Here is a 13,737-nt window from a genome sequence, read left to right as displayed (position 1 = left end):
AGACCACATTAAGTGCTATCGGGTCTCACTTCCCTATGCCAAAACAATGCACTATTCCAGGATTATCGCAGAGCAGGGATAATCTCTAGTTTCTTTTCTCCATTCCCAAATATCTCCTAAAATCCTTCTCTCCTTCCCCCACCCTCTCCCCTAAAAATATGAGGAGCTCGTGCACTTCTTTGTTACTAAGAATAAAACAGTTTGTTCAGTTGTATCTACTAATTTCAACCTTCCATTTGATTTCCCATTAAACAGCTGATCTCTCAACATCCTTTCCTGGCCTCCATGCTAGCTGATAATATAAATGGTTCCCTCCCATTTCAGGCTCCATTCACTCCACTGCTCCACTGCTCCCTCGCCCCTGCCCATTTTTAAAACTGCCATTCGTTACTTCCTCCTCAAAAATACCACCTTTACTTGTACATGACCACTGAAATGATTTCCAAACTCTCACTTTCCTCTCCAAAGACCTTAACCATGTTCACTCTTCCCAAATTTGTGCCCATTTTCCCCACAACCACAGCATTGAAATGGTCCTAATCAAAGTCACAAATTACATTCTGTGACCTCCTCATCCTCTCAGCAGATTAATCACACCATCACCCTCCAATGTAATTTTTCTGTTGCCCAGCTCAATGATAGTGCCCTCACTTGATTTTGCTCTTACTTGTCCAACTGTATCGTCAGAATACCCCAAGCAATGGCTTCTCTTTCCGCCCCTCTACAGTTACCTCTGGACTCCCCCTCTTCCTCATCCACATAGTGCCCCTGAGCGACACCATCTAAAGATATGGGGTCAACGCCCACATGTACATTGATAAGTCAGCTCTACCTCTCCACCTCCTATCTTGACCCCTCCACTGTCTGTGATGTCTCATATTGTCTTGGATGAGCCATAATTTCCTGCAGTTAAACATTGTAAAGACCAAAGCTATTGTCTTCGGCCTTTACCGCAAACTCTGTACCCTAGCCACCAATTTCATCTGTGCTGCGGCCACTGTCTCAGATTCAACCAGACAGTTCACAAGAATCCTATTGAGCCTTGGTCATAAAGTCCGGCTTACCCCTTACACCTGTCCTTGCTGATGTACATTGGCTCTCAGGCCCCCAACACCTTGAAATTAAAATTTTCATCCTCGTGTTCGAGTCCTTTTATGGCCTCACCCTCCTTATCTCTGTAACTTCCTGAAGCCTACAACTTTCTGAAAACTTTGTGTTCCTCTGACCTTCACCTCTAGTGCATTCCATTTTCCCTTTGCTGCACCATTGACAGGCAGGCCTTCAGCCAGTTAATGCTCATGCTCTGAAATTCCTTCCCTTAACCTCACCACCTCTCCATCTTATTCTCTTCCTGTAAGATTCTCCTTAAATCTTTTGGTCAGCCCTCTCCTCCTGTGGTTTGGCATCAATTTTTGTCTGATTACACCACTGTAAAGCTTCTTGGGAGGTTTCTATGTTAAAGGCGCAATATAAATACTATCGTAGTAGATGTTGGGAGTAAACTGCACTTTTGGGGAAGAATAGAAAGAACACTACTCTAAATTAGCATCAACACCGTAGTCTGATAGCACGACTTGTTAATGTGCTTTATTGGGTGGAAAACTGAGCAACAATTGTGAACATAGTGGCTACATTTATGAATCTTTATTACAGTAATTCATGCAAGCACGTCACTGCACTGCAGTCACTGTCACTTTGATTCACACAATATTTTGAAGGGTCTACCTCACTCATGACTACTTAAAGTAAGCCAATGGAGAAAGCTTAAATAAATGGCATACTACAAAGTATTTGGAAGCTAAAGTAGTGGAGCATTGTGATCAGTTTTGCATTTTGATTTTTTTTTAAATGCTAGACATGCAGCAAGCCTAGCCTTGCCAATGTGTACATTGTACTTAGCATGATGTACAAGCTGCTGGCACTGTTTGCGGTTTGGCATGACTCCTAATTGCTGTGGAATATCTTCTCCCTGTTCAGCTAATAGTAAGAATTGACTATTGTAAACTACACTCTTGCAAATAAAATAATCTTCTGATGCACTTTCAATTGTCTTGTGGTGGAAGAAGCAACTTTCACTTTTCTTTCCCACCACTCCAAATTACAATGGCAGTGAAAGCAAAGTTACAAGTCACTAACAGTAATGTGCATTTCGAAGAACTGCCACTTTAATTTCATCTTGTAAAAGTATGGCTGTGCAATGCACAAATGATGCTTTCAATTGCTGAGCAGGCTATTTCCTACAGCGAAGCTTTCAACTCAGGCAGACAACTGGGTGTTCCACCCAGAGACAGTTCACCTGACCCAGTATGGGAACAGTGCCCTAGTCTGACACATCTACGTGGTCAATAAACTCTTGCATATAATTCGACCTGGTTAGCCATTCATTAGCATACAAGGCACCTTTAGTTTTGTAAAATGTCTGCTTCTTCTCCTCCTCCTTATTAGGCAGTCCCTAGAGATTGAGGATCACTTGCTTCTCCTCCTTTTCAATGGGTTCCGAGATGGTTAAGTTCAATGCGAGATCGACAGACTCTGCCACATGAGGGGCAGGTGGTGTTTGAAGGGTCAGGTAGATGAGTAGATTGGAAGTTTGTGCATCTCCTCCGATGTCCTGACTTTGCCTCCACATGTTCCCAACGAGGTCCCTTGAGGTACAAGATGCCTTCCCGAATGAGCTTTCTCTATCTAGGATAGTCACAAGCCAGGGTCTCCCACAAGTTGATAGGGATATTTGATCCCTTCAGGGATGCTTTCAGGACATCTCTTCAGCGTTTCAGGTGTCCCCCTGAGAGTCTCCTGCCGCGACCAAGTTCTGAGTAAAACAGCTGCTTTGGAAGTCTGGTGTCAGGCATGCGAACGAAATGTCCTGCCCAGCAGAGCTGGTTTTGGGTGATTAGCGATAAAGGCCTGCTCAGGTCAGGAAAAAAAACCCCAACCTGAACCCAACAGAACCACATCGGACCCGAGCCCAACCCGACCTCCATTTTTTCCCACGCCCGACCCGACCCCACCACCGGAATGTTCATTTTACCTACCTTCCAATTCCGAATCCGTTTCTTTTTAAACAACTTTTCAAGTCCAATTGATTCTGTGTGTGTCCGATTCGGACCCGGCCCCTGTCCCGGCCATGAGCCCAAAAGCCAGACCCGGACGAGCAGCCCGACCCGGACCCAACACGTCGTCGGGTCCCGTCGGGTTCAGGTTGAGTAGCAGGCCTTTAATTAGTGCCCTGATGCTGGGGCAGATTGGCTTGGGAGAGGACATTGCTGTTGGACCGGCTTTCTTGCCACCGGATTTGGAGGATCTTGCAGAGGCACCTCTGGTGGTACTTCTCCAGTGCTTAGAGATGCCTGCTGTAGATTGTCCAAGTCTCCTAAGCATACAAGAGTGCAGGCATCACTACTGCCCAGTAAACCAAGATCTTAGGCTCAGGTTTGAGATTCTGGTGTGGGCGTCACCAGCAAGGCCAGCATTTGTTGCTCATTCCTAACTGCCCTTGAGAAGGTGGTGGCGCGCTGCCTTCTTGAAGCGCTGCAGTCTATCTGGTGTCGGTACACCCACAGTGCTGTTTGGGAGGGAGTTACAGGATTTTGATCCAGTGACAGTGAAGGAACGGTAATATATTTCCAAGTCAGGATGGTGTGTGACTTGGAGGGGAACTTGCAGATGGTGGTGTTCCCACACATCTGCTGCCATTGACTTCCAGGTGGAAGAGGTCGCAGGTTTGGAAGATGCTGTCGAAGGAGGTGTGGTGCATTGCTGCAGTGCATCTTGTAGATGGTACACACTGATGCCACTGTACGTTGGTGGTGGAGGGAGTAAATGGTGGTGGATGGGGCAACGGTCATGCAGGCTGCTTTGTCCTGGATGGTGTTGAGCTTCCTGAGTGTTGTTGAAGCTGCACTTATCCAGCAAGTGGAGAGCATTCCATCACACTCTTAACTTGTGCCTTGCAGATGTTCGACAGGTTTTGGGGAGTCAGAAGGTTGTTTACTCACCACAGAACTCCCAGCGTCTGACCTGCTCTTGTAGCCACAGTATTTATGTGGCTGCTCCAGTTCAGTTTCTGGTCAATGGTAACCCCAGGATGTTGAAGCTGGGGGATTCAGCGATTCAGTCAGCCCAAGGTCGAGCTGGCACATGGGAGGCAATGATTATGTCTGATGATGCCTTCGCCGAGAGGAGGCGGCCAAGATATGGAAAATGGTCCACATTTGTAAATATATTCTCTCAATCAAGGGCTAACTTGATTGAAGGTTCAGCTTCACCTTGGAGTCAGATTAATTACTGACATGGATCTGCCACTATAGTTCTGGATAAAGCTTCAATAACTTCATGGCACAGCACTGTCTGAAGAATACCCATACCGTTTGTTATGGGACATCACTAAATCAAATCATTGTCTCCCTTGACCCATGCCTTAACTTCAGTGCAACAACTCAGCCATATGAAAATTACACCTTTCAGCCTCAAGAGTTAACTTTACCTTGCTCAAATGGGTCACTACAGTAATGTGGGCAAGGTATTTGTTCCATGATAGCATTATGATGTATAAATGACAGTACTGAACCACCAGCCCAGAAAAAGGACACTACAATCTGTTTACAGCCATTTCTCACCAACACGCAACAAGTTAGTTTTCTGTGGTACTATTGCAAATTTTACCAGTTAACACTGCTAAATAAAATCTTAAACCTACACAAAATTTAAGCTGAACTTATTCAATAAATTTAGTACCTAACACCAAAACAGAAGTGCTGTGCCATGAAGTTATGTAGTGCTGTCTCTGCATTTGCATTGAATTGATAAAGCAGCGACTCTCCAGATCCCACTCTAATAAGCAGGGAATTATTTTTACCTTTTGATACATACAAGAGGATTTCTCACCTTTTCTCTGAGATGATTCTCAATTTGTTTTAATGTCATATCGCAATTGGATATAATGGAACTGCATCTGGAAAGAGAGAGAATAGACAATCAATTGCTATTTTGAAATAAACTCAGTACAAACGTTCTTTAAAGATACACTACTCAAGTCACTTTAAACAGGCTCCAGAAGCTGGGCTGAGCGTGTCTACCCTGAGGCACAGTGTGGCTTTCGAGCAGAGAGATCCACCATTGACATGCTGTTCTCCCTTCGCCAGCTACAGAAGAAATGCTGCGAACAACAGATGCCCCTCTACATTGCTTTCATTGATCTCACCAAATCCTTTGACCTCGCCAGCAGACGTGGTCTCTTCAGACTACTAGAAAAGATTGGATGTCCACCAAAGCTACTAAGTATCATCACCTCATTCCATGACAATATGAAATGCACAATTCAGCATAGCAGCACCTCATCAGACCCCTTTCCTATCCTGAGTGGTGTGAAACAGGGCTGTGTTCTCACACCTACACTGTTTGAGATCTTCTTCTCACTGCTGCTCTCACATGCATTCAAGTCTTCAAAAGAAGGAATTTTCCTCCTCACAAGATCAGGTGACAGGTTGTTCAACCTTGCCCATCTAAGAGCGAAGACCAAAGTACAGAAAGTCCTCATCAGGGAACTCCTCTTTGCTGACGATGCTGAATTAACATCTCACACTGAAGAGTGTCTGCACAGACTCATCGACAGGATTGCGGCTGCCTGCAAAGAATGTGGCCTAACCATCAGCCTCAAGAAAACGAACATTGTGGGACAGGACGTCAGAAATGCTCCATCCATCAATATCGGCGACCATGCTCTGGAAGTGGTTCAAGTGTTCACCTACCAAGTCTCAACTATCACCAGTAACCTGTCTCCCGTTGCAGAAATCAACAAGCGCATGGGAAAGGCTTCCACCGCTATGTCCAGACTGGCCAAGAGAGTGTGGGAAAATGGCGCACTGACACGGAACACAAAAGTCTGAGTGTATCAAGCCTGTGTCCTCAGTACCTTGCTCTACGGCAGCGAAGCCTGGACAACGTATGTCAACCAAGAGCGATCTCTCAATTCATTCCATCTTCGCTGCCTCCGGAGATCCTTGGCATCAGGTGGCAGGACCATATCTCCAACACAGAAGTCCTCGATGCGGCCAACATCCCCAGCATATACACCCTACTGAGCCAGCGGCGCCTGAGATGGCTTGGCCATGTGAGCCGCATGGAAGATGGCAGGATCCCCAAACACACATTGTAAAGCGAGCTCGTCACTGGTATCAGACCCACCGACCGTCCATGTCTCCACTTTAAAGACGTCTGCAAATGCGACATGAAGTCCTGTGACATTGATCACTAGTCATGGGAGGCAGTTGCCAGCGATCACCAGAGCTGGTGGGCAGCCATAAAGGCGGGGCTAAAGTGTGGCGAGTGGAAGAGACTTAGCAGTTGGCAAGAAAAAAGACACAAGCGCAAGGGGAGAGCCAACTGTGTAATAGCCCTGACAACCAATTTTATCCGTAGCATCTGTGGAAGAGTCTGTCACTCTAGAATTGGCCTTTATAGCCACTCCAGGCACTGCTTCACAAACCACTGACCACCTCCAGGCGCTTACCCATTGTCTCTTGAGACAAGGAGGCCAACGATAGAAAGAGAACACCACTTCTAGCACTATTGCTATGAACAACATTTGCAGGATACTACAGCAGGTCAGCTGTATCTAGGTAAAACCTATTTGATTACATAGAACAGGTATGGACTGTACTGTGTGGCAGATATTCAGAAATAGTCAGGGCTGTTGCAAAAAATCCCAAAACAACAGTTAGACATCAGGTACAACGTGAAAGAAAAACGCAAGTTAAATTGTGAAACTGAACATCAAAATGTTTTAGCATCAAATCAATATATTTAAGTAGATTCCAGTAAACCTTGTGTTCAGGTTATATCTTCATAGATTTCATAATGACCAGCAAACCTGGCAAGAGCAACTGAAGTACTAGTCCTATTAAAATTTTACTAGCTGATGAAAAGATCAGGGGAGGAAAATTGGAGTAGCGCTGTTTTTATGGAAATAGGCAGCACGATCACTCTGTGTGCCCAGGTTGTCAACCTGAGTCCCAATCACACCTACATGAAACCAACAAGCTGCAGATGCCAATTGGGCAAGCATGCAGGTAGGTAGGTCATATGGGGGTGGTGGGGAGACCTAGCCTGCAGTGGCTTGCAGTATTTTTGTGGAGTCAGGAGGAGCACTTTACCCAGGCAACAGTATCCTTTTAAAAAATGTATTAGTAGTGTACATTAAGATTTCTGATTTCCTGTTGTTTCTGCAAAAATCTTACTGATCTTAATCAGTAATCTTAATCAGTGATCTTAAACTTAAAGCCAATTACGAAGGTATGAAGGGAGAACTGGCTAAAGTTAATTGAATAAATAGACTGGAAGGTATGGGGGTAAATGAACAGTGGGAAACATTTAAAGAAACAATTCAAAGGGTTCAACAAAAGTACATTCCGTTCAAAAACAAAAACTCGTCAAGAAAGACCCATCCGCAGCTCACGCAAGAAGTTAAGGAGAGTATTAGACTAAAAGAAGAGGCTCACAATGTTGCAAAAATTAGTAGCAAGCCTTAAGATTGGGAGTGTTTTAGAAACCTAAGAGCCACCAAAAAGTTGATAAAAAGGGAAAAAATAGAATGAGAATAAACTAGCCAGCAACATAAAAACAGATTGTAAAAGAGTAGCTCAAGTAGTTGTTGGTCCCTTAGAGGCAGAGACAGCAGAAATCATCATGGGAAATGAGGAAATGGCAGAGGCATTGAACAAATATTTTCTGTCTGTCTTCACAGTAGAAGACATTAGTTCCATACCAGAAATAGGCAGTAACCTGGGGGCAAAAAAGTGAGGAAATTAAGGAAATTGATATCAGCTGAGAAACAGTATCGGAAAAACTTGAGGGACTGAAGTCTGTCAAGCCCCCAGGGCCAGATGGCCTACATCCTAGGGTTTTAAAAGGGATAGCTGCAGAGATAGTGGATGCGCTGGCTATGATTTTCCAGAATTCCTTAGATTCAGGAATGATCCCATCAGATTGGAAGTTGGAAAAAGTTACACTGCTTTTCAAGAAAGGAGGGAGAGAGAAAACAGGGAACTACAGGCCAGTTAGCCTAACATCAGTCATTGGGAAGATGCTGGAAACTATTATTAAAGAAGTCTTAACATTGCACTTGGAAAAGCATAGTATGATTAGAACAAATCACCATGGTTTTACTAAAGGGAGATCCTGTTTGACAAATTTATTAGAGTTTTTTGAAGATGTAACTAGTAGGGTAGATAAAGGGGCACCAGTAGATGTAGTAAATCTGGATTTCCAAAAGGCATTCGATAAGAGGCCACATAAAAGATTAATAGGCAAGATAAGGGCTTATGGTGTTGGGGGTAATATATTAGCATGGATGGAGAACTGGTTAACAGACAGGAAGCAAAGAGTGGGCATAAATGGGGCATTTTCAAGTTGGCAGGCAGTGAATAGTGAGGTGCCGCAAGGATCAGTGCTGGAGCCTCAGCTAGTTACACTCTGCATTAATGACTTGGATGAAGAAACAGAAAGTAATGTATCTAAGTTTGCTGATGATACAAAGTTCGGTGGAAAGGCAAGCTGCGGGGAGGACATAGAGAAGCTGCAAAGAAATATAGACAGGTTAAGTGAGTGGGCGATAAGATGGCAAATGGAATATAATGTCGGGAAGTGTGAAGTTGTTCATTTTGGTCGTAAAAATAGAAAAGCAGAATTTTTTTTCAAAGGTGTGGAACTGCTAAGTGTTGATGTTCAGAGAGACTTGGGGGTACTCGTACAAGGAACGCACAAAGTTAACATACAGGTGCAGCAGGCTATTAGGAAGGCAAAAGGAATGTTGACATTTATTGCAAGGGGATTGGAGTACAGGAATAAAGAAGTCTTACTAAAACTGTACAGGCCTTTGATGAGACCGCACCTGGAATACTGTGTGCAGTTTTGGTCTTCACATTTGAGAAAGGAAATACTTGCACTGGAAGCGGTGCAGCGAAGATTTACTAAATTGGTCCCTGAGATGAGGGGATTGTCCTATGATGAGAGGCTGAGTAAATTGGGCCTATATTCTCTGGAGTTTAGAAGAATGAGAGGCGATCTAATTGAAACAAGATTCTGAAAGGGCTTGATAGGGTAAGAACTGAGAGATTGTTTCCACTGGTCAGGTAATCTAGAACGCAGGGGTACAGTCTCAGGATAAGGGGTCAATCATTCAGGACTGAGATGAGAAGAAATTACTACACTCAAACGATTGTAAATCTTTGAAATTCTCTACCCCAGAGGGTTGTGAATGCTCCATCGTTGAATGCATTTAAGGCTGGGATAGATAGATTTTTGATCTCACAGGGAATCAAGGAATATGGGGAGTGGGCAGGAAGGTGGAATTGAAATCCCAAATCAGCCATGATCGTATTGAATGGCGGAGCAGGCTTGATGGGCCGTATGGTCTACTTCTGCTCCTATTTCTTGTGTTCTACTAATTCAGCCACTACATTTTGCATTTGGAATGAAACAGTATTATTATGACCAACGGGATGTGTTTTACTTGGAGAAATAGTAAAAACATTTCTGGTTTAAAATGTTTTTTTCATTTAGTTACAGAATGTTTGGTTAATAAGCTAAATCTTGAGATCTGATACTCCAAGTAATTGTCTAGACTTCTTGATTGTATTAATTGTGGATTATCTTTGCCCTCCATCTTAGGCCCAGCTAAGTGAGATTTGTATGTATGATTGCATCATGCAAGTGTGCAACTTTGATGGTGCAGTTGATAAATTCACTGCTGAATGTGGAATGCATTCATACAGAGCAGGAAGATCTCGTTCATACGTGATCTATGCTGAGCTAGTTGATCTCACCTAGGGGGCTGAAATTTCCCCATAAGAGGCGGGAAACAGGAGTTGGGACTGATTTCCGGTCTCAAATCTGCTGCTGGTGGAAAACTGATAAAAGTCACGATTTTCACTTGGTTGGAGGTGGGTTCCCTGTCCAATAGGAACCCGTGGTGGCGGGAACGGAGGTGGGTCAGATGAAGTGAGAGACTGATTTAGACTCCCCACAGCAGCCATCACTGAGACTTCTGGTTGTATTGAGGAAGAAATCTGCTGAGTGTGCCAAAACCTTCCACAGCACAAGAAGGAAGCAAGATGTCACAGGAGAGCCAGAGACCAGGCATCAATGCCGACCTGGATGTAATGCTGGAGGGCATGAGGGAGAGGAAAGAGGTCCTCTTCCCAGATGGTGGCAGGAGGAGGACACCAGCTGAAAGTAAAGAGGCCTGGGTTCAGACAGGTACCGCCATCAACGGCAGAAGCGAGACGAGAAGAACCTGAATTCAGTGCTGTAAAATGTTCAACGACCTCACATATTCTGGCAATGTGAGTGCAACCCCCAATCCTCCAGACAGGTCTCAGGGCTTGCACCCTTGAGCAGACACACCACCTGAGAAGCCTCAGGGCGCATGCTGCTCCTGAGCATGGAGCCCCTCCTAGGCCCCTCTGACTGAGAGATCATCTGTGCAACAGGGCCAAGTGATGGAGGCTGCTTCTGCAATGATGCAGGCGCAACAGCCTCTGGAGATGCCCCCATGGGCACCACTGCTATGAGGACAACCTCCACATGTATTTCAGCTGAAAGCAGAGATGAGTAAGCAAGCAGCCTTCACCTCCTCCAAGGCCACAAGGGAAGCCGAATGTGGGAGCGACTGCATCACACAGAGCACTAAGTGGATCACTGGACTGTGTTCTTACTGTGTCTATCGTTTTCCTCTCTTTGCACTGTATAAATTATTACACTTTAAGCCACACATCTGGGACTCCTTTTATTGCTGCCGTGACAGGAAAAGTGGTATGAGGTGGTGAAAGAGATAATGGGATCCTCCACAGTGAGGAAAAAGCCTCCGGGCAGATGTACTTCCTCCATTGGCAGTAAATGATTAAATGTTCCTGACCCCATCTTCCGTGGATTTGTTAGCACAGGTATCTCACACTCACTTCCATGCCATGCTGTTCGACCTGGCTCAGAGGGCTCAGTTGAAACATTCCTGAATCAGATAATCCCTGACATTCATGGCATCTTGTCAAGCCCTTCGCACCTGAGCTGTGCCTCTTTATGCTTCTGGAGAACCTCTCTGTTCAGCGTCATCTCCCTCCTCCTCCACTTCTTCCTCTTCTCTCACCTCCTGCTCCTGCTCTTTTCCCACTGAGCTGTCTCCTTCCAGAGCCTCACCATCCTCAAGGTCCACACCTCTCTGAAGGTCGATATTATGGAGAATTCAGCAATCCACCACAATGCCCAAGATCCTTGCAGGAGGGCATTGGAGGGTGCCCAAACTCGACCAATCCATTCACCTGAATTGCGTCTTCAGAAGCCTGATGGCCTGCTCAATGGCTGTCCTAGAGAGCAAGTGACATTGGTTGTATCACCTCTGTGCCTCAGTCTGGAGCACTCACAGAGGGGCCAGCAGGCCCCTCTTCAAGGGATATCCCTTGTCCCCTAGGATCCATCCACGAACTTTCGGGTGGAGTGAAAATTTGAGGCAGTATGGACTGCCGGAGGATGAAAGAGTCATGGCAGCTGCCAGAAAAATGTGCACACACATGGAAGGAGCTCTTGCTGTGGTCACAGACCACTTGAACATTGAAGGAGTGAAAGCCCTTCCTGTTGATGAACATGTTTGGGCAGTTGCTGGGTGCCTTGACGGCCACATGGGTGCAATCGATGATGCCCTGCACCTGGGGGAATCCAATGATGGCAGCAAAACCCACTGCCTTCTGTGCCTGCAAGGCCACATCTTTCATAAAATGAATGGACTGTCAAACTATGGCAATGAGGGCATCAGTAACGGTGGTGTGCTGCCATTTGCAAGATGCCACTAAGGTCCATAGCTGAACCTTGGAAGGAGCCAGAAGTTCAACGCCACAGTGACTTTGATGGCCACTGGCAGGGCATAGCAACCAGTGCTGTGAAGTGCAAGGTCTTCAGCGACAAGGTCACAGATGTCAATGGCCATCTGCCTGGAGTGTCGCAGTCTCCTGCGGCACTAGGTCTCGTCATCTCCTAGTAGCTCTGTTTTCGGCGGTAAATCCTATGTTGAGGGTATGCCTCCATTACCTTCCTTCCCCTCTTTCCTCTCCCATGCCCTCCTGCTACTCGGGGTTACACCCTTTCTTTGGAGGGTGTTTCCCCTCATCACCACTGGGCCCCAAATCTGAGAGCTGTGTCCTCATTGCCAGCTGCAGCCTTCCTTGTGGACAGGTGGCCACTGAATTGTGATTGCCCCCTGCTTTTCTGCCATGCAATGCCTGGGGGGTGGGGGGGCTGCAACCCCATTCAATGCCTGAGCACTGACTGTCTACTCTCTGCATCACCTGAGCAGCGCAAAGGGCAACTCCTTTTCAAAGGCAGAGTCCCCCCGCTGACCCTCTTATGGGGCCGGTGTAATTCCCTGGGGCAGCCATGACTGGCTCCCTACTCTATACCTACCTCCCTTCAGGTGATCAGCATGTGTAACCTGTGTGCCCTGGTGAAAATTACAACCTTCCCCTTTAAGGAGCTCAGTGTGAGCTCTTTAACAACTTTAATTGACCTCAATTGGGAGGTAGGCAGAATCGCTGTCCTGCCCACAGCACCCACCCCCACCCCAACCTTGGTAAACATAACAAGTGCCAGGAATGGCATCTCAAAACTGACACACCGGCCAAGCCGGTATTTTGGGGCCCTGTCTGCCTCTGTTCCTGACCTCGGTGAGGACCGAAAATTCAGCCGGGGTATCAGTAGGACACAAAAATGGGCTTCAGTACCCCTGGCTAGGAAAAGAAGCAAACAATTAGGGTTCTTATACCCAATTGCTTTACAGGGACACCATCTGGACAATGTTCTTTTGTAGACATTAGGGGGTCAAAGTAATTTCTGAAGAATCAAAGAAAGACAAAGAATGTTGGCCTGTTTCATGAGAATTTGAATGTTAGCTTGTTCCATAAGGATCTGAGAGTTATTTCATTATATCTGTTATACGCGCGTTTGATATTCATTTCTATTGCAGTCAATGGCGCTGTATTGTGATTGGCGCTGTTTATATATATACACATATGTTGCAGGTGACCGATTCGATATTGCCTGCTTTACGCCACTGCTCCAGACAAATTTCTACCCCTAGATGTTTTTGCTTGGCTGTGATACACCCTGTGATTAAACAACCTGCCAGCAGTCACCATCTAGACTCACAAAAGAATTGCTGCATGAGTGAGGGATCAAAAAGCACTCACTGCCCGGAACACCAGTTGTAAAGTGAAAAAGAAACGTTATGACATTTTGAATGCATACCCTTCACTCTGATGGACAGCCAAAATGTCATAACTTGTCTGTTCTGTTTACAAATGCTGATTGACCAGTAGCGTATTTCTAGCATTTTCTGTTTTTTGATGTCGGATTTCCTCTTTATTTTAGATACTAACCTGCTGTTTGCACTTCTTACTCGGGATCCATCAGATGCACAGAACTGTTCCAGAAATACCATGTAAGGAACTGTTTCATCACTGTTGATGGAAAGCTTAGAAAGACAAGGAATACATTTTATAATATATAATGAACACAATATTTTCCGCCACTGCAGTTTCTTAAAGGAATACAGTCCGCACACAAAAAAATACCAGCTACCAGAAAAATGATTTCAAAAGGGTGATCTGATTTTGGGGATCAGAAGCCCATTCTAAAATGCTTGACTTTGTAATCATCCAGGAGTTCACTATTCTACATTTTAAATGCATCCAA

The 13,737-nt window shown here is 45.4% G+C and overlaps 1 protein-coding gene across 2 annotated transcripts in view; it reads right to left on the bottom strand.

The window, feature by feature from the left end:
• The window catches only part of efcab6 (EF-hand calcium binding domain 6), a 142,005-nt gene that overhangs the window by 114,639 nt on the left and 13,629 nt on the right, over positions 1–13,737 (bottom strand). For both annotated transcript variants that reach the window (XM_068051273.1, XM_068051275.1), the window contains exons 4-5: positions 13,422–13,516; positions 4,888–4,954 (exon numbers count right to left, since the gene is read on the bottom strand). In XM_068051273.1, the coding sequence (XP_067907374.1) occupies positions 4,888–4,954; positions 13,422–13,516 (162 nt within the window). The remainder of the gene's footprint in view (positions 1–4,887; positions 4,955–13,421; positions 13,517–13,737) is intronic.

Source organism: Heterodontus francisci, chromosome 18 (genome assembly GCF_036365525.1).
Source record: "Heterodontus francisci isolate sHetFra1 chromosome 18, sHetFra1.hap1, whole genome shotgun sequence".
NCBI lineage: Eukaryota > Metazoa > Chordata > Chondrichthyes > Heterodontiformes > Heterodontidae > Heterodontus > Heterodontus francisci.
The sequence above is the reverse complement of the archived record's forward strand: the minus strand, read 5'-3'. Positions and strand labels throughout refer to the sequence as shown.